General features: G+C 44.8%; 1 protein-coding gene across 1 annotated transcript; it reads right to left on the bottom strand.

The window, feature by feature from the left end:
- Nucleotides 1-706: 706 nt before the first annotated feature.
- inpp5jb (inositol polyphosphate-5-phosphatase Jb) lies at nt 707-20,491 on the bottom strand. The gene is made up of 13 exons (XM_076025957.1): nt 20,151-20,491; nt 13,539-14,035; nt 12,324-12,431; nt 12,018-12,126; nt 7,572-7,688; nt 6,778-6,953; nt 6,452-6,563; nt 5,684-5,793; nt 4,655-4,877; nt 3,968-4,105; nt 3,725-3,808; nt 3,530-3,634; nt 707-3,451 (listed from the first exon to the last, which is right to left on the bottom strand). Exons 2-13 carry the CDS (start codon nt 14,021-14,023, stop codon nt 3,122-3,124), a joined length of 2,097 nt encoding a protein of 698 aa, XP_075882072.1. The 5' UTR covers nt 14,024-14,035; nt 20,151-20,491; the 3' UTR covers nt 707-3,121.
- Nucleotides 20,492-22,105: the final 1,614 nt, after the last annotated feature.

Genomic DNA, 22,105 nt, shown 5'->3' with positions numbered 1-22,105 from the left:
TTGATAAGAAAGCAGCAGGTCACAGTGACTAAGCACACGTTAAGACTGTATAAAACTCAACTGCATATCTATAAAACTCAATATCAAGGGCTACTTTAAGATGTGGAGGGAAATAATATTGCATGGTTGCTGTCGTAACTGCACTATGAAGTCCAGATAACCTTTTTCTGATTGTCATTTCCGACTGTTATTTTGCAATAATAGTAACAAACTACAAATCACAAACACAAATTTCACAAAAAGCTCAAATGTAAAGTTCAAAAAGTATATAATAGGTAGATACTATAAATATATATATATATATGTATATATATACATATATATGCTAAAAGTCCCTCAGCGTTGATATATGGTATATTTTCAGCAACTACCTTTAGTGTTTCCCTACACCAAGCAACTCAATCACACTGTTGCATCAGAGCAGAATAGTCATTTGTTAACATGAATTTGCAGAGCAGACACTTTCTTTTCATCTCATGGATACATGATGCAAGATGCACCTGCTGTTGCCTTCTGCAGGATGTGCGGCAACCGTGTGTGTCTGTATTTATTCAAAAAGCCAAAAATAGCTACTTCCATCTTACAAAAAAAGAACACAAAAAGACATGAACAAAACTACTGCAGATAATTTTATCTCTTTTTTGTACCATTATATTTACTTATTGTTTGCAAAGGTTATCGTGGCTAAATACATACACAGCAAAACTGCCATCTCCATTTTTATTATGTCATTCCACTATTCTATAATGTACAAAAATCACTTGTCAAAAGAATCACAGTGACTTTTTTTTGTACATAATCACAAATATTAAGACTCAGAAACAGGCACAGTTTTTCAGGAGAGTATATTTCTTCTTTGGACACAGCAAGTAACATCCTAAAAAAAAAAAAAAAAAATTCTTCCTGCCTCAATGCTAAGACGACGTGACCTAAAGTATCCATTTTCATCTACCTCACAGGCTTGATATACAGAAACATTTCAATTTCATCCACAAATTTACAAAGACGTGTAAACTAAGCTATCTACACTGCATACAATAAAAGCAACATTTTATAATACATTTTATTTTTTCTCAAACTGGAAAACAGGAGAAATCTTTGATAAACTCTGTTACAAAAAGTAAATAATCCTAAATATTTAGTTACATCATTTCCACATTTTCACTGAAATAATGCCCCCTCACTGGCCAGCAGAATTCAGGCTCATTTAACAGTTAAATAAGAAAATAAATACATAATTTAATTTAAATAATCTTTGTGGCATAGATTGTCTCCTTCTTTGTGTTCTCTATGACACTTACCCTAACACAGGCCTACATAGATAACCTATTTCAGCAACACCTTTGCAAAACAATAACATTCTGTAGACAGCATTATTTTTTTTCTAACAATATCATCTCACAATAGTCAAAGATCTCTGTGTAGAACTGATCAAATCTTTTTAACGCATATGCAAGGACAAAGTCATACAATCAATAACATTTCTTGAACATGATACTTTCCACAAAGGTCCGATACTTTGTTCATTTGAAAATAGAAAAAAAAAATTACACCAACACACGATGAAAATTATTCCACCTATTCCTGATTTATGGTGCACTGTATTCTTCTTTGTCTAACACTTATACCAAAGTTAATTTTTTATACTGTCCTTACCATGTTATTGAACAAGTTTTCACAGCCACAGTTTTAACAAAGAGGAGTCAAAAACAGCACTTTACGGCACAAAATGTCACAGTACAGGAATGTACAGTATGTCTGGCAGCAAACTGTGCAAATGTAGTTGCTCCATTCACTGCCACAGCTAGTATCTCCAACACAACGCGCACACGCACACACGCACAGCCTCTGACCTCCAAACCCCGCCCCCACCCATACACACAAAAACACCTCCATAAAAACCCATAAATACAGACTCCGCTACAGACACAGGTGAAGGATACAGCTACAGCAGTACACACTGTTCTACATCAACAGCCCCAAAGTACAAAAAAGTTGCGTTGATTCAAAGATGGTGCATCATGTCACGGCAACAACGCAACACAACTATTGTGACTGTTGTCACGGAGGGAACACCAAAATGTGACCAAATGGTAAAATGTAATACAGAGCGATGAGGATGAGCCGAGAGAAGATGGAGACAGAAGCACTGCGCAGGTTTGTACTGGCGCTGGCAGCACAATTGGTTCAACTGGTCCTGGCAAGACAACTATGCAGCCAGTGTCAGTTGACGGTCAACCTTCGGCACCCCGTGCATCCCATCGCGCCGACTTTAGGAGTCTATTTAAAGGCTTTTTTTTTTTTCTCCACTCACGTTCAAACTTTATATTGACACGTTCAGGCAGCTGACAAAGTGAGCGAAGGAGCACCCTGAGGTTTAGTCCCCCAAACTACTACAGATCTGCTCTGTATTAAAACACCCCGAAGGCGGAGTTATCTGAAATGTTACCTGATAGTTGCCACATCGATTGTGCCTCATTTAGTTATGAAATACATACATACGCAGAAGCCACTAATGCAAGTGGCTGTGGACTGGGCTGACAATGGTCAAAAGAATATGGTGAAAACAATTTCAATGCAACGTTTTAATAAAACGTGCCAGTGATTTACTTGGTCTGGGCAAATCTATTTCCGACAGCACAATAGAGCGACATAAGGAAACTTTTTGAAATGTCAGCAAATTCTGGAACATTGCTTTTTAAGTGGTCAGCTCACTTCAGTAGTTTGAAACTGAGTTGTTGCCTAAAAATAAGCACCTGGTCTTTGGAAAACTATGCCGCAACTCTACATCACCAGGAATCCTGAAGTAGATCTTAACCCAAAGTTGTCAACTCGCCACACTTTTCACGCCTGGGAACAGATGCAGGTAGGAGCAACAGTGCACAGAGTGTTTTACAGATAAAAATATATAAATATAATTTGCACAGATCAATAGAACAACTGAAGGCAAAGTCAAAGTAAAGCCTCCTGGACAAACCAGAGGCTGTTCCTGAAAAGAATGGCATTGTAAAATGTATCTTTTCCTGGCAGAAAACATACATTAGAGTGGATGTATTGGACCAAAGACACAACAGTTGGCTTTATGTGACCTGTGACACACAGCACAGACTTGGATTTGGCATCACGGCCCTGATTCTTTAGCCTCTGATTCTTTAGCTTCTGCCTGAGGGTCAGAGGCCTGAATGCTGCTGCCCTCTGGTGGGCAACCCGTAGACTCCCCCTCCGGTGCGTCTGCTGGAGAAGCGTCATCGGCAGGCCGGCTGGCTGCTTTGACCTTGGCCTGCTCGGGGCTGCTGGAGCCGCTGCGGCTGTGGTGGGTGCGGCGTTTGCTCCTGCGTGGGCTGGGACTCTGGGAGCCCGTCTTCACCAGGACAACGGTGCTGTCGTCCTCGGAGCTGAAGTCGGAGCTGTCTGAAGAGCTGTGGTCAGGACCCACAGTGGGGAGCTGGATCTGGAGTGTGTGGGAGAGCTGCGATGAAGAGTCGGGGAAAACTCGCAATGACGGCACATAAACCGAGGGGTTGATTACCTGAAATGGCTCCGTTACGCCCACGACGGTGCTCGTGTTGTTGCTATAGTAACCCAGGATGAAGTCGCCCGAGCCTTTGGGCAGCTCTTCCTCCGTAAAGGTTACCTGGAACACGACTCGTCGGAATCAGTGAAATGGCAACGGGGAAAAAAAGACGATACCTCGAGAGGGTTCAGCCTCTCACGTCCAGGTTACCTGGTGCTCCTGTCGAAGGTAATCAGCCTCCTCTTGCTTGGCCCACACGTATCCCACGTAGTCCTTGTGATGCTTGAAGCCCACCTGAGGGACAGCGGAGCTCTTACCAACAGCACTTCACTCAAAGAGACGAGGGACAACGGACATTTCAACGGGCACTTCAAACACCGAACGATTCCGCGCAAAGCTTTCCTGGTATCTATTTACTGAAGAACATAATATAATAGACACATTTTCTTTTACCTTGTACAGTCCGATCCAGTCCCAGGAGCTGCGCGAGAAGTTGGGCGCCGTTTTGAATTTGGCCGTGGCATCTGCGATGCAATTCCACTCGTCCTCCACGATTATGGTGACCAACGGAACGTCCACCTTGTACGGGAACTACAGACAACGATAAATAGAACACATTAAAACAGAACAAGGAACAGATGTACTGAGAACTTTTCAAAGTAACCAGCGCTGTGTGAGTACCTGAACATGTACAGTATCTTAATCTTCTCCTTGAAATAAATTGAACTGAATCCCTTTATTACCCTTAAAAGTGCCTTCCTTTAGTGCACAAGTCTGTAAATACTGACAGGAGAGTAAATGAAACGATAAATAACATACTGGTGAAACATAACTAATATAAAATATAATAAAAAAAATAATAATAAATAATAAATAATAAAACAACTAATAAAAAAGCAAAAAAAACCACGCAATGACTCAAACCATAATCATGACATCACATTCCGCAGTTATTGTTCGGTGCTTTATGTGTGTGTGTGTGTGTGTGTGTGTGTGTGTGTGTGTGTGTGTGTGTGTGTGTCCGTCTGGATCATCTACGGCTTGCATGAATTTTTTTTCCACTTTATGTTTAAGAACTAAATGAAGCCGAGTGAAGAAGCCTGAGTCACCTTCAGAACGACCTCTGAGTCCGAGTCTCACCTGCAGGGTGAAGATGGAGGAGACGGGTTTGTGGTCGCTGACGGTATACTCCATGTGACTTCGGTAATAGTGCTGTGTCACTTTGGTCCCGCTGGTCAGGCCTGAAATGGAGCTGCGCTTCCCGGCGCTGGGGTCCGCGCTGGTGGCAGCGGGGGTGGCGGCGGCGGTGGCTCGGAGACGCCAGAGGATCCTGTCGGTCCAGGCCGGTTTACGCTTCTTCCCACTGCAGCGCAAAAACACAATTAGTTCATTAGTTAGGAATTTATGATCGAGGCAGATCAAACAAAACTCGTCGTCAAAAAAAGAACAAAAAACAAATACGAACAAATAACGATGAAAAATAAACAATACTTCTGTGAAGTCACTTTGTAAATAAACGTCGTGTTCAAAAGGGAAACAGGAAGGTGTGAATAACTCATCTAGTCCTACCCCTTTTTCCATCTGCTTTCATGTATAATTAACCTTGCTCAAGAAACGTGATATGATTTTTCAAAACAAAAATCAGATACAAGACATTACTGCTCCATGTCATATGATCACAGTATTTCCATTGTGTGCAGTTTCTTCAATTTAAACATGTTCTTGCAAGTCTCCTCACTACAGCCGTTCCACAGGTTAACTCCCCTAACTGTGACACTGTGCTATTTCCTATTTGTCCTGACCGGTGGTTTTATGAACATAAACATTCCCCTCCAACTGTACACACTCTGTCTAAATTGGAACAACCCTTGAATACCAGCTGGTAGCTGACAAAGCAAGAGAGAGAAAATGGGGTTAAAGAAAGGGAGCCTTTTCATTGGTTTTCCCCCGAGCTAACGAGGACCTTTCGGCTGAAGAAGAAGAAGAAGAAGAAGAAGAAGAAGAAGAAGAAGAAGAAGAAGAAGAAGAAGAAGAAGAAGAAGAAGAAGAAGAAGAAGAAGAAGAAGAAGAAGAAGAAGAAGAAGAAGAAGAAGAAGAAGAAGAGCTTTATTACTGTGATATTTAGTCAGTGGCCCAAAATTCAGAGTGGCGCCCACTGGCATCACCGACCTTGTGTCATATGTATTTGTTCCAACGTCAAACTTGTAGGTGGGAGGAAATTTCAGCGGCCCTTCATGGAAACCTTCCAGCACAGTTTCACTGTCTTTGGCCATGTTTAGCTGGAAAAGGAGAGGATTTATCGTTAGGACGCAGACTCGTCACCACCATCTAGTGGAGCTCACTTTCACAGTGCACTGTCACAGAGGAGGACATTTAAAGGTACAGTGTGTAAAATCTGGTACGAGCTTAATATGCAGCCCGTAAATATATTAATAAAAGTCATTTGGTTTTCATACCCTTAGAAACGTTTGCATATACTGTATGTGTAAGAATATACATAGAGCAACAAGGGTCTTGCTCCTCATTAGTTGCCATATTTCTAAGGTAGCCTGGTGTGGACAATCCTGACAGCGCATTTGGTATTTAGGGTGAACGCTGGTGTCCTCAAATAAACCAATAAAGAAGAAGGTGGACGAGGTATCCAGCGTTTGTGTGTGCAGGCCACCGTAGTGCACTGGCAAGCTCAGGAGGGGGAGGAAGGGTGCACTGCAATCTAAAATCTGACCCATAGATGGCAGATTATTACAGTGTTTGGCAAAGTTTTACACTGTTTCTTTGAAGGTGTGCTTCTAGATTTAAAAAAACAAAACAAAATAGTAATTGATTCAAATATATTTTTAGATTTTTAAAGAAACGTATCCTCAAATTTTATCTTGACAGTAATAATTAATTAAATTAATTATTAATAAATTAATTCAAATGATCAATTCATCTTACCTGGTCCTTTTCCCACAACATTGGAAACTTGTTATTATCGATGGCTGATTTCACCACTTGCATTTCCAGGTCATCGATACGGAAATTGAGATCCCCAAACCAGAACACCACACTGTGACAAAACAGGCCTTTCATCATCAATACACACAACACAACGGAATTCATAAAGGAGCTTTTTTATGCTAATTAGATAGACAGACAGACAGACAGACAGACAGATAGACAGATAGATAGACAGATAGACAGATAGACAGATAGATACTATGTCATCTATTACCGTGTGTGTGTGTGTGTATGTATGTGTGTGTTTTATGGCGCTCACTCACTCGTGGTCCAGAACCCCGGTGGCAGTCTGAGCCTCAAACTGCTGCTGCTGCAGGATGCTCTCAAAGTCCTCCATGCGCTGGTCTGAGTTCTCCATGTGAGCCGGCAGGTGGCAGTTGAGGAAGCAGACGGTGTGGCCGAACACGGACATCCGTGCACTCACGCCACCTTTATTGCCCTGTCACACCAACAACAGCCAGGGAGGAAGTTAAAACAGTAGGAGAGGAACAGATCCTTTAGTGCAGGTACGTTGATGAATCGATCCAGGAATGCGTGTCATTGGCCGGCACTGAGAGGTGCAACTCCTTTGCGCTGCAGAGAACCAGGAGGATAAGTCATTAAGGCCCAGTGAAGCACATCAATACTTAATGCTGACAACAAAGCGGGTAGTGGGCGGGCGAGCACGAAGCAGGATGAGTCTGCGGATTTCTTCCCACTGTTCCCCCCCATTAAGACGCAACATTTTCAGTGGGGAAATGTGCAGCATGTCCAAATGTTATTGATGCAAACTGGGGTAAAAAGGCCTTCATACACTGCAGTTCTAACAAACATCTTGTTTTTGGTTGATGTTTCACTTTGTGTTTGGTTTTCTATGACTGGCATAATAGTTTTAATCTAATTAAAATAAAATGACTGAAAAGTCAGTTTGCCTGTCAGTTATTTTTAATCTAACTGGACATTTAAGATTCAAAAAGACAGCACACACACACACACACACACACACACACACACACACACACACACACACACACATAACAGAGTGGTGCAGACAGAGTGGAGTGGGCAGCTGTCTCACCCAGTAACCCCCAAGGCCGGTGCGGGTGGTTTCAGTCTGGACTCCGCGGAGGAAGGGCAGATGAAAGTATTTGGCAAAGATCAGCAGCAACAAGCCCTGCATTCGCTGCGAGGTCACCTGAGGGACAGACAAACGACAAGACACCGTCAGGGGCAGTCCAGATGGCGGGAACCAGCTTCTAAGGCAAGCAGCGGTAAACACACTAATATCTTCTGTTCATACTGTCAATGTTAAATAAGCTGGAGGCCAGCTTTGACATTTTCACATAACATATTATTTTCAAATTTCCAAGATACTCTTTATGTTGTTCACAAATAGAATAGAGGCATTTAAATGTAGAGTTGTAAACTTTCCACAATGAAACAATGATACTTGGCTACATATAGTACTAGATCATCTACTGAACAGGGTTTGTGTGTAAGATTAATGATGAATAGGATTTTCAACGACTTTATCTCAAAAAATACTTAAATAAATAAGTAAAAATTTAATTTCTTGGTAATTTAATGTCAAGTTAACAGATCCTTTTAAATGTTCCACACTGGTCCAAGGTTATCTTACCATCAGAATCTCTCTCTCTCTCTCTACACTAGAATTGCCTACTCAAGGAAACAAAACAGGATAACACTGAGCAGCTGTTAGCGTCACATTAATATTATCAATATTATCATTATTGCTATTATCTTCCTTAATTTGCACCAAAAAAAACTAAATCATCAAATCCTGGGAGCTAAGCTGATTTCTGTTCATTTTCTGCTGCTCCACACACAGCAACATTCTCTCTTCTCCCCTCATTTCCATTTTGCCCTGCAGAAGCCTGTGGCCCAGCTTCCCTTCGCTGCATCAGCCAGTGCTGCATGCGAAGGAGGCCAAACCTCAAACCCCAGTTCAGCCTCCATCTGGCCACAACCCAGCCAAACGTCCACACCACTGCAAGCACTCAACGACAACTAGACCTTTCCTTCCTTCAGCCTCCCACAACGACAACTGGCTTCTGGTCATGCGTTTATGCTATGCAGATTTTGACATTCTGACACAAACTGAGGGTGCACATTTTCACATTTTGGCAGTGCACAAGAGCGCGGGGGGGGGGGGGGGGGGGCGGGCAGGACGTGTGCATTTGCACCGAGGGTATTTGCATGTTTAATGGAGCCCCTCGCAAGAGGATATATTTACGTTGCCTTTCTCCAGCGGTCCACACGACCCAACCCCCCAACCACAGGCTCGGCAAGCATGATAACACTGGCCTCAAACACCCGGAGGGCAGTAATGGAGGCGCGCACGTCCACGTGACCAGCGCGCTTCTTTCCCAACTGGCCACTTGAGCAACTTTGTTGTGTAATAGATTTTACTGAACCGTAAAGTCAACCGACCCGATTTGTGTGTGCGTGTGTGTGTGTGTGTGTGTGTGTGTGTGTGTGCGCGTGTGTGTCTGAGTGAATACACCTTTGGCTACATGCACTGTGGCTGACAAGCTTTCCTCAGAATCACTGAGCAATTGAGGAGCTACTGAAGGCTGCCGTGCTGCATTTGGTCTGAGATCAGAAAAGACGTTTAAACCCAGAGACAAGAGTGTGTGTGTGTGTGTGTGTGTGTGTGTGCGTGTGTGTGTGTGCGCGAAGGCTGGAAGAGCAGAAGAGCTGTGGTTTGGTGTATGTTTGACCTTCCTTGTCGCACACGAGTGAAGAGACGAGCTGTGAGTGATGAGTGTGATGTGAAGCAGGGCAGCCTGAATATGGGGACCAAGTTTAGTCGCTTTATCTCGTTTCAAAAACAAAACAGCAGAAGTCAACCGTTATCTGCACAAAGCATAAATCCTTGCTTTCATTTTCTTTTTTTAAATTTACATCATGGCGTCTAAAAAAAAATCTATAAGAACTGTAATTGCGCAGATAAAGGAAGTGCACGTAAAGCAGCTTCCCGATGATGACTCAAGCGCTCGCTCGACAAATACTGTACACGGCATCGGCATCGGCATCCAATAAATCACCCTGCGCCTCAGAGAGTCGTTGTGCAAACTGTCCAATTCAGAGTGTGCCGCTTTGCAATTAGGGGATTAGAGCAGCAAGAATGGCCTCTGCTAATTTGTACATATTGAACAGGACTTCAATACAACAGACACCGCCAATCAGCAATCAGCAGCCATGCAACCAAGAGGAATAAAACAGAAAAAAATGTTTCTGCTGTAAGAGCTCAGAGCCTCACGATTGTGTGCATTGGCCACATCTGGATAGTAAAAAAAAAATATATAAAAAAAAATCACACCGATATCAATATCTACAAGATGAAGTATCCAGAAAGGTCACGGCTGAATGGCTTTTAAAGGTTCAAAAGCAACATAGCCGAGCATGAGACGGCCGCAGGGCAGCATCAGTGTCACTGTCAGACGGCCATCGATGCCGCCACGCGATCCAAAAATAAAACCGCGTCCTGGGAGACGTTTGTCTCGCTCCTTCAGCCTGACAGCTGATTCATGTTGCGTGCCTCGGCGTGCCAGCGGAGCTGAGGGACACGCCGACGCCGACACCGACGCCGAGCTCGGCCACGGCGGTGGCAATGGCGCACAACCTCCCAGGCAGAGAAACATGGGAGAATACAAATGAGACAGACAGGTTCTGAGAGGATGAACCTCTTCCGGTGATTAACCTCCTCCAATGAGCAGCTGCTTTAAGCGTCTTATGTCGCACGTACTTGCGCGCTTACGTGCCCAGGATGTGGCAAAAATCATGAAGGAATCTCAGCATTCCCAGAAGAACAGGTGCGTCGGAAAGGCGCCACCCAGGAGTCAGACAAAACCAAGGAAAAGCTCCCGCACACTGTTCAACTCTCTTCCTCTTCGATAATCAAGCCCCGAGTGCTTGATTATCGAAGAGGAAGACAGTTTAACAGTGTGCGGGAGCGTTGTCTTGATTATGCCCACGTTGTTTAAAAGGTGCAAAAAAATTAAATTAAATAACATCTCATTACATTTTAAGAAAAACACAAAATTATTTTGTGCATAGCTCCTTTAAAGGCCCAGTGCGTAAAATTTGGCTTGATTTATGATTTTATATTGGTAAAAGCTTAACATACTGCCCATAAATAAATTCATTGAAGTGTATACTTGCAGTACAATAAAAGTCATTTGGTTTTACTATCCTTAAAACGGTTACCACATATATATTTATATACATGTATATATATATATATATATATATATATATATATATATATACATACATACATTTATATACATGTATCTATATATCATATATCTGCCACTATGAGATCAACACAGCTCCTCTATTCTATTTAGAACCAGCACATTATGTTAACAGCTGTGCTATATATAGCAGTTACTGCAGTTTTCTAAATAAGAGGAGCTGCCACGTTTGCTACTGTTGCTTCGGCATGTGGGAGTTCTGTCAGAATTGACAACTTCTTCATCGAAAGACAAAAGCTCAAAAATGAGCACTGGAGGTTTTGTCTCTAACAAAAACTGTAGCCGAGAACGCAAGTGAATCCTGTTTGTTGTGTTTGTTGTGGATCTTCTTAAGAGCTCCATGTGAGACCTGCCTGCCTGCCTGCCTGCCTGCCTGCCTGCCTGCATTACCGCGATTCTCAGAACGCGGCCACCCGTCTGTCCCAGTGCTGCGTGTGTGAGGACGTTTTGAAGGAGATAACAGACACGTGACCCTACGCTAGTGGTGCAGTACTTGAGATTGGTCTTGGTCTCCAGGCCACTTTTTAAGGCTCTCATCTCATCTCGGAGGCATTTTTACTCTGTCTTGTCTCAGACTAGAAGTTTTAGAATTTTTGATCAAGAGACTCGGTTGAGACTCAGCCAAGACTGCAATGACAGACAATAACAGAAAAGAAAGCTTTTATTTAACCTTCTCATCCTCAGAGCCATGCAGAACTTTCAGTCTTTCACAACCACCACGAGTGACATTGATGAGTCTATTTTTATGTTGAGACACTCAGACATTAAACATTTTTATGCATTTTGTTTAGCACAGCTTGGCATGCCATCATTTTCAATTGAATTATTCCTAGTTAATTTATTTTTGAATTTTATGAAGCAAAATTGTTTTTTGAAAAAGGTTAAAAATAGCTGGCAAAGCAGCAAAATGTTGAGGAACATAATTGAAAGATACCTTGCTGAACAGAATTGTTTCTTTTGCATTGATGTAGAAGCAAACTTGAATTAAAAAAAAGACACTGGTCATTTGTGCTGTTTTGTTGCGATTTTTCTTTGACATATACAGTCATGGTCTGGTCTCGACAATCTCTAGTCTTGGTAATAACTTGGTCTGGGTTGGTGCGGTCTTGACTACAACAGGACTCTGCGCGCTTGTTACGATTCATCACTCCGTCCATCCGTCGCTCAGTGAATAAAATGAGCCACAGGAGAAGAAGAGGAAAGCGTGCATATGTGTTGATAATACGGAAAAGCCATTTACTGACCAGCACGTAACCAAAGGGGCTGAGTCTCTCCATGCAGACCTCGCTCCACTGGTCTGTGAAGAGGACATCTTTCAGTCTTTTGTTAATCATGGAGTTCACTTCCTGCAGCCTTGAAGATAAAATGACACACAGGCAGGAACACACACAGGGGTCAGCGGCACACAGAGAGCTGATGAGTGGGTAACACGCGTCTGGATTAATAGACGAGATGGCGGAGGGCATCACGACCATTAGGGGGCGGTCTATCAGTCTGATCGCTCATTAGTGGGGCCGTCTGCGGTGGACAGGAGAGAGACACTCACTCACCCGATAATGTACATGTCTGTGTTCCCGTCGCCAACGTTCAGGCCCAGCAAGGCGGTGACGTCGTCAGGGGGCGTGGCCGAACCCACATTCCAAGTGATGATGTGCACTCTGTCAGGAGAAAAAGGAAGAGAGAGAGAGAGAGAGAGAGAGAGAGAGAGAGAGAGAGGCCTTAATAGAACATCTGTTACCTGCTAACGCAGCTCAACAAGCAGCCAAATGTGTTGCACTGCTGGGACTGTTACTGTTAGGAGATCAATTTTTTTTTTTTCAAGGTATTCAGGTTTTACATTTCAATCCAAAACAACTGGAATCCAAGATTCCAATGAGCCCAAACAGTGTCCTCCGCCCCGTTCACTGCGTTGGTTTGAACTTTAGAAATCTAGTTGAGTCTCCAGACGACCACTGCCAGCTAATTCAGGACGTGGTTGGAGACAAAAACCACCAAGTCATTAACGTGAAATACAAGGAAGCCCTTTAAACCAACCTTTGGCATTAGAAAAAAACAAAAAAGATAAAGACCCAGGCCTGAAAGTGGAGGAGCGTGACGCAGCGTCTCCTGATTGAAATCTGAGCCATTGATCAGGAGCGATTCATTTGCATTTGATTTGACTTGAGGATGAGTTGCTGGTGTGCGACGGAAGCCCTCGTTGATGTGAACCGTCTGCGAATGCGTGAAAAGGTTTCTTTGAGTGAGTGTGTGAGGAACGAAAGGTTGAATGGCTCCAATCACGGACAAGCATTTTCTATATGGACAGCAGCAAAAGGAGTCCACGATTACACACTTCAGCCTTTTAAATTTAAATGTTATAATTTATACATATGCATGTTTATATACAGTATATGTTATATAGTTGTCATATATGTGTCTTTCTATATTTCTATATGCATGTATAAATAGATATGAATGATTTATTTATATACATCTATATATAATACTTATATCTATCTCTCTGTTCCTCTCTCTTCATTTTTTGTATTTCTTTTGCACCCCGACCTCAAGGCCAAAGCAGATGAGCGCCCTCTGGAGTCTGAATCTGCTCCAGGTTTCTTCCTGCATGGGAGTCCTGACCACTGTCGCCCCCTGCTGCTCTGGAGGCTCAGCTGGTTGTGATTGTGCAAAGAAGCTTCGAGACGCCTTGGGTTGCGATTCAGCACTATATGAATAAAAGTTGATTGATTGATTGATTGAGACGTGCAGTGACAGGCGAGACTTGCCTGAAGTCGTCCACAGTCTGGGCCTGGGTGTCGGCCGTGCCCGCCACAGACAGCGCCCTCTGTGCGTGGGGGTTGAGGTGGGGAGCCATGGGCTTGCTGGCAGGGGGGTGAGGGACCGAGGCCGCCCGTACCGGGTGGTGACCGGGACCTTTGGGGCCCCCCAGGCGAGAGGGTTTAGGGCGACTGGCCACCTGGCCGTCGGGAACGTGGCCGCCCTGCTGGTCGGGAGGCGGCGCCTGGACCTTGGTGGGTTCAGCTTTGGCTTCGCCGATGTCAATGGAACCCTCGACTTTGGCGCTCCTCTGTGGCCGCCGAGGCCTGGAGGAGGCGGCGGGCTGGGAAGCGGCAGAGTCAGCGGCTGGAACTGCTGCCGGAGCTGCTGCTGGAGCTGCTGCTGGAGCTGCTGCTGGAGCTACTGCTGCTGCTGCTGCTCCAGCCGGGACGTCCTCTGGCATCGGGCTTTGGCCCGGATCGTTTTGTTCCATCCCTTCAGAGTTCTGCAACAACATCAAATCAAATTAAATCAAACTTTATTTATGTATTTATTGGTCTTGGTTGTAAGGTTGTGTTCTTGTCTTGTGTCTGTGCGGGTTCTCAGTCATCTTAAAGTACAAGGGTTAAGTTAGGGCAGCTGGACTTGTTCATGTCATCTTGAAGACGTTTCGCCTGTTGTGTTCTTCTGTTTTGCTTTTTGCTGTAGTCACCAGGCTATTGTGGTAATATCATTATAAGCCCATGAGGGTTGGACACCAATCAGAATGTTTGACACCCGAGTAAACAGACCAATCAATCAATCAAAATATGTAGCACTTACAATACAAACAAAATGCAACACATGAAACAGAAATGCAACAAATAATAATAATAAAAACCCACTGACTCCTCCCAAACACATAACCCCCCCCATCTCCCCAACCACCCATCTACACTGCAGAAATATGTGTAATAACAGTGTAATTACATGGCAGGACAATGAGGAACCATAAGAAGAAACAACCACCTATGGGGGGGGATCATCCACACTGACACAGAGGTGTCACCCAAGATGATGTCCAGTGGGTAGAGTAGACACACCACCCAGTGCGGAGCCTAAACTGAAAAAACTCAGCTAAAAGACAATATAATAAAAAAATATCTTAAAGCTAAAGGACAATAGAATAAAAACACACAAAAAGATAATAATATGAATGAATACAAGCACCTAAAAGCTAAAAGACAATATAAAACAAGACAATACCTATAGTTGAAGGTTAAAAGAAATCTACTACTAGAGCCTCCATTTAAAAAAAAAAACAAAACAAAGTTTCTACTGTGAAAAAAAAGCCAAGGCACAGGAAGAACTGCTGCCACTTCAACAGTTGCAAATGGCGAGCAAGTGACTTTGCCCGTTGAGTCATGAAGAAGCCGTCGACCCAGCACAACGGCTCAGTGACTCAATTGAACTCTTCAGCCACCTACTTTCAAACGGCAACAAACTGGGCTGTCTGTATGCAGCTGCACGCAGTGACGGGAGAAGATGATGGAAATGACAAAATGCACAGACGCTGCTTTGCTCTATCAATAAGAAAAAAAGAGAGCCTTGTTTAGCCCTGTGTTTACAGCCTCCTGCTGAAACCAACACTTACAACGTATTGTGGAAGGGAACCGTCTCACAGTCTCACGGGGTTGAACAAACACCTGGCTGAAGGTGTCTGGGAGGTATCATCACTGTACTTTGTGACATCACAAGGGGCTAGTTTTTCCAGAAATGTGTTTCAGCACACACTATTTGAAAATCGGAACAAACGAAAGCAGTAACTGACGGAATGTTGAGGACACACGCATGTACACCGCTCGCGCGCACAGACACACACACACACAGTTGCAGGGCAAAATTGGTAGAGAGAATTTTTGCATTTTTACAACATAAGATACGTCATTTATAATATCTTTGGGTGGGTGAAAGGAGGAGAAAGCCCGGCCAGGGCTCATCGTCAACTCCTCCCCAGTTGGACCGGAGCTTCCTGCACCTGCTTGGTGCTGCAGTAACCAGGGAGATAGATGCTCAGTCACTTCATATCAGCTCTGTGCACCTGCCACCGCACTAACAGGAGGACACGCTGCGCCCATGCAACCGCAAGAGTCAACGGCACGGAATAAACAACCGACGCCGAGACGGACGAACGGGGAGCTTCGGAGATGCAGAGAGAGAGAGAGGACGGAAATAAATAAATAAATAAATAAGGGGGCAAATTGGAGGCGATTCATTCCAGCATTGTGCGAGCAAAATGTCTGCTTGGCTTTTCTTCCCCTGCTGCTGATAAGACACAACGGTAAAGCTGCTGTGCCCAAAGCTTACACAAGTAGCCCATATAAATTCAAATACAGCTCTGAATGCTGCTTGAAAAGTGTCCGTGAGGGGGAAATTCATCATCAAATGACTCCAAAAAGCAGAAAATAGACTGATGAGGGAAAGAAAAGAAAAAAACTGACCTTTGTTGATGGGGAAACACTGCTCAGTCCAACCTGTTCCCTTGGACAAGAACCTGGTCAGACTGAGGAGGGGGACGATGGGGGGAAGAGGAGGAGGAGGAGAGAGAGGCAGAAGAGGAGGAGAACGAGGAAGAGGAGGGAAAGGGGGAGGAGAAGGAAGATAAGAACGATGAAGAGGGGGAGTAGGAGAGGGAGGAGGGGGAGAAGGAGGAGAAAGAGAAAGAGGAAGAAGAAGAGAAAGAGGGGGAGGAGGATGAAGAGAGGAGGAGAAGGAAGAGAAAGAGCATGAGGAGGAAGAGGAGGAGAAAGAGGAGGAGAAAGAGGAGGAAGAAGAGAAAGAGGAGAAGGAGGATGAGGAGGGTTTTCTGTGAAAAACCCAACAATTATTTGGCAGAGGCCCCCCGCCCCCTCCCTTACTGTTACTCAACATGTGCTCAGAAACACACAGCAGCAGCAGCAGCAGTGCAACAATAATGACCTGCAGCCACACTGGGCATTCTGCTGGCCTATGGTTTGGTCCATGCATGATGGCATTTGGTGGTGGAGAGGGGCGTCGGGGAAGGGAGGGAACACGTGGGAGTGGGTGGGTGAAAAACGAGTGTGGGGGGGAGGAGAGAGAAGGAAGAGGTACGGCCTCTTTCACTCTCTCTCTGGTGAACGTCTCTAAATTGCTCCTCTCTCGTCCCCCCCGCTGGCACCGTCTATTTTTCAGCGCTCTAATCCCCCCCCACCACCTCTTCTTCTTTCTTATCGTCCCATTTCTCTAATCCGTCCCCACTCTCTCTCTCTCTGTCTGTCTGTCTGTCTGTCTCCATCTCCTATCATAATTGCACCACCTTCTCTCCGTCATCCAAATCACTCGACTTTACCCCCCCCCCCCCACTTATAGGTCCGGCATGCAACCTCCAGCAGTGTCTGGTGGTGGGACAAGGTTACTGCATGCTAATTATTCCCTGCAGATTTATCACATATAGCCTCATTCAATATGGCTATGACGTTCCGTTAGCTGGTGAAACGATGAGCTGAGGTCACTGAGGTCATTGACTGCTCGGGCTACTTCCGGGTCGGAATGCAAACATTTTTCCACCCTTTGGCCAGTAAATGCATGGTGGGAATGCTCTTTATGTCGATAGAAGAAAACGTGGTGAAATAGCCTCACTCTGAAGCATAGATTACTTATATCAACGTTCCTCAACTGGTGGGTCGCGACCCAAAAGTGGGTTGCAGCACTGTTTTGCCCTTCTCTTTTTAAAGGTATTTTAATGTACGTATGTATGTATCAGATGGATAGATAGATAGATAGATGGGCAGATGCAGGGCATTTATTTTGCACTTATTTTGGAATCAATTTGGGTCACGACTTCATGATATGGATAAAAAAAAAAAATGTGCGTCCTGAAACTGAGAACCACTGATTTATTCTTTATATTTATTCATTTACATACAAATTGATGTCAACATGAGCACACACTCTCTCTGGCTGACCCAGAAGACTCCCCCTCCTCCACCACCACCCAAAGGTGACAGGTGCTCCTCCGGCTCCCCGACGTGCACCTGTATGTATCGTCTCCTTCAGCACAACCACCTCACAGTCAGCATCCGACTTCTCGGCAGCGGCGGCCTGGAATGACGGGACCAATACCGCTAATCAGCGCTAATATGCATGTGCATGAAGCAGAGCGACCAAAAAAAGAGATGGAGAGAGAGAGAGACAGCGAGAGAGAGGGCGAGAGAAGAATAAATGAATGTGACCATGTGACTGAGGTTTTGTTAGACATGACACAAATAGAAGCAAAGGCTCAAAACGCAGATTATGGCAAAAGTGGGACATTTTCCTGCTGCGTTCAGGGATACCTTTTATCTCCACTGCAACACTTAAACAGCACATTAGTCAGTCTGACCAAGACTAAATCACATCCTTCTCCCTTTTTTAAAAAAAAAAAAAAAAAGATGTGAGTGTTTGATGTTGCCGCAGCCAAATATCTGCCTCCTCTGAGCCGCAGTCGCCGCCGCCGCCGCCGAGCGCTCCAAATTCCGCTCACGTTGACCGAGTCGAGAGAGTGGCATGATTTGATAATAACAAATATGTCATGGTGTTTACGCGCCACCCCCCCAACCCCCGAGGGTGTGAGAGAGTGGAGGGAAGCAGCCAAGGGCGGAAGTAATGGAGCCCACACAGCAGCAGCAGCAGCTTCGGCCGGCCCTCCTGGCTCCTCTGTGTGACATCACCAGCGGACCATTCCTTCCCCTCATTCTTTTCTTCATCGGAGAGCAGACTGTCTATAAAACGGTCCATTTGTTCTCCGCTAACTAGCTAGCACTTCTCCCGCACTCCTGGAGCTGCAACCGTGACCACTTTTTGTTCCCCCTCCTAAACTGTGCCTAAATTTTAAACCAGCGTTTCTCAACTGGATGGTCACATTTCTTTGAAAAAAAAAAAAAAAAAAGGGATTTTAATATACATATATTTATAGAGAAAACGTTGGGCAGCAGGACACATAATTCAATTCAATTCATAAATAATTTATTTAATAGACATAACAGAAAGTGGGCGAGAATTTTTATTTTTGTGGAACAAATTTGAGTTGTAACTTCATCATAAGGAAAAAAAAAAAAGTGGGTCGGGAGACTCCACCAGTTGAGAACCACTGGTTTAAACTACAGCTGGCCACAGAGTGTCGATGTCTGAGGCCTCCAGGGCCACAGGCCCCCATGATAGGGAGACTAATGAAGAGCCCAGCTGCTAATGTCTCCCTCCTCGTCTTCCTGCCACATCCCTACTTGCCCGGGGGGTGAGGTGGGCTTCATCTTTCCAATTAGGTCACAGCAAAGACTTTGGGATGTCAAAATTATTTATTTTTTTCCTTCAGAGCAGCGCGGAAGAAGGAGTGCTGACAACACTAAGTGCAGTGCCTGTCTGCACTGCAAAAATAAATGAAAGCTGCAATTTCAAAGGTTGTCATTTAACAGTTACGGGCATCTGCAAAGCGTGAACATTCATTTAGTTGTCTGCTTATAAGGATCTGGATGAAAATTCCGAGCGGACAAAAAACGACTCAGCGCACATGCTTGGAATAAAAACACACCATTTACATATATAGTATATTACCAACATATACAAAAAAAAAAGACAAAAGGCCACATGTGCGTGTCTGTGCATTATTCTCATAAACATGAAAATGCACCTCGGGATGTTCAGCAGCATGTACAATGATCTTCACCTCAATCGGACTGCAAGATCGCGCATTTTCCTATTGTGTCACAACCCTTCACAGTGACGAGTGGGGCAGCTTGTTGCACCGGACAAAAAAAAACAACAATTTTTGTGAGCAAAAATTGGTTTCAGACCATTCTGCAAAGAACCCAGCTTCCTTCACAGCACCGGTTCATGTTGCTGTCGCGACACCGTGGAACAGCGTTTTGTGAACAAACAAACAAGACAAAGCCACCTGAAAAGGTGCCATCAAGGGATGAGATTAGTTTTCGTGGTAGCAGACAATTTGCATGAAAACATGTTACAACACGAGTGAATGGTGTCTCAGCTGAAACAGACGGTTGGCAGTGTGCGTCCTGGTTATGATTCAAGTGCAACATTGACTGAGTGGAAATAGACGACGAAGGTCATCATTATCGCCATCGTGTTTTGCCATCATCACATTCCATGAGACACTTGCAACTGTGTGTGTGTGTGTGTGAGAGAGAGTGAGAGAGAGAGAGAGAGACAGAGAGAGAGAGAGAGAGAGAGAGAGAGAGAGAGAGAGAGAGAGAGAGAGAGAGAGACTGCTGTGTTTCCTGATCTACCTTAATTAATCAGTATGTGATCTATTAGTATATATTAAAAAAAAAAGCGTAAATACTTCAATTAGCTTGAATTCATAACATAGAAAAATGGTAAAGACTCTGTTTGTTTCCTGGGACACGGATGAGGGACCTCCGTCGAGGCTCTCACGGGTGACAACAACAAACAACAAGATGCAAAACCACACAACAGTATTTTTTTCTGTTGGCGACACCGGGGTTCGGCTGGCGGCGGTCCCACCTCTTTTATCGTTCCGTGAACGCAGCACGTCAACACAACATGCTTACTAATTAACCCCCCTGCCCGCCTGATCCCCCCCCCGCCCCCCCGCCCCAGTTTACCTGTTTCGGCTCTCCTGAGCTGCTGTCAAGGATCTTGAGGGAACCGTCACCGGAAGACGTGGAGCTCGGTCGCTCGGTCGGCCGGTCAGTGCGGCACCTTGGCGGGGGGGAGGTGAGTGACCAGCGGCTAAAGCCCCCTGCTGCGAGACGCAAATGGGAACTCTGCTTCCTCAGACGACAACGACGACGACACCTCCAGCATCCCACCCGCCTCTTTCCCCCTCCCACCGTCCGGCTCCTCTTCCTCTTGGTCCTTCTCTGCTGCTGCCGCTGCCACTGAGCAGGTGGTTCCTTCGCAGCGACCCCAGCGACAGACAAACCAACAGACAGTCACCCTCCGCCAGTCGTCGGCCAGCTACATCTCAGCTGGAGCCCCGCCCCTACCCGCCCCTTCCCGCGTTGTTAAAGGCACAGGCTTGCACAGTTTCACCGCTCCTCCCTCTGCCCTTCAAATTTCAAATTATGTGAAGGCAGGGACAGGCTGGGGGGGTCGGCGCACGAGAGCGGAAGGGAGACACACAGGAAGTGAAGTGTCTGCCTCAGGCAGTGGCTTTGTGGCTGGCACACAATCTGTGATTTTATTGACACAAATATGACCGTTAACAAGTTGAACATAACTGAAAAAGTGATTGTATGTCATTGGAGATGTTCCCTTTACTTTACATCACAATAAAACACTTACTTATGCTTTTCCATCAATTTTTAACTCTTTATCAAGCCCTTGATGAGCTTCGGCTTCTTGATAACTATGAGGAATGATTACAATCAGGTGTGTTAAATTGGAGAGATATCTAAAACAATGCAGGACAGTTGATCTCCAGAAGCAGGGTTGGTGACCACTGAGTTAGAACATCGCTTACATTGGCTTTCATCACAAACATGCCATTGATTAGCTGAGACTGTGTCTCCCTCACCCAACTGCACACTGTCTGGTTATAGGCATCCAAACCTTTATAACACTTAAGTGCTGTGTCTCAATTCAGGGTCTGCACCTTTCAGACCGAGTGTCCTCCGTCTGAAGGAAGCGTTCTTCGAGTACCCAGCCTAGAAGGACGGACCAAACCCCGCCTCCCCGGTCACCACTCGGGACGGTCTGGCCTTCGGCGTATTTCCTCGTTTCGTCACCGCCGTTCCCTCCGGCAGTGACGTTTTTATAGTATCACGCTAACCATTGGTTCGCCATCTAACGATGCCTTTGGATGATCAAATAAGTAAAATCGTTAAAAACTGGATACTTTATGTGAAACTTCAATATTTAAATTTATATGTTGTGTCTTTACCAGTACATGCAGCTGACTTTCCAGGATCCTACAATGCTTTGCAGCAGCACGCAAAGCATCATGGGATACACAAGTACGCGAAGGATAGTAGCGGTGCATCCTTGGAATCGGCTAAAACGAGTGCGTATTTACGAGTGCGCATTTTGAGCGTCCTAAGCACCCTTGGGAATTGGGACAAGCCTTTGCGCAGTGCGATGACGCAACTTCCTTTCAAAATGCGCACTTCAAGGATGCAGACCCTGAATTGAGACACAGCAAAGGTCTTCAGCTGTGCATGGAGCTTGGAGAAAAGGCGAGGTAGTTCACTATATCTGGATATGATGTTGAAGGTAAAGCTGCCGGATCATCTTTCCAAGACGAGGGGCCTAGCTCATACTGATCCTTGCGTCCTATTAGCCGTAATCTTTCATTATATCGCTGTTTCTCCCGCTGACCGAGTCCTTCTCTGTATATATTTGCAGCTTCCACGCGTTCCTCTTAGCTTTCCTGTAGTTCTGGCATTTAAGATTCCACCAAACATCTACATTCAACGTGCTGTTCATTGAATTGTTTACATCTGTGTATCACCATTATGGCCGCAAGTCCGGGTAACTGGCAAAAATGTGATGATGGTGAAAACACTCTATAAACTCTTTTCTGGTGATTTTCTGGCCTTTACATTTTTTTTGAAAGACT

Source organism: Nelusetta ayraudi, unplaced genomic scaffold (genome assembly GCF_046127955.1).
Source record: "Nelusetta ayraudi isolate G7.1 ecotype Tasmania unplaced genomic scaffold, CSIRO-AGI_Nayr_v1 ptg000018l, whole genome shotgun sequence".
Classification (NCBI taxonomy): domain Eukaryota; kingdom Metazoa; phylum Chordata; class Actinopteri; order Tetraodontiformes; family Monacanthidae; genus Nelusetta; species Nelusetta ayraudi.
Note: the sequence above shows the minus strand (reverse complement) of the source record. Positions and strands in the feature narration are given on the sequence as shown.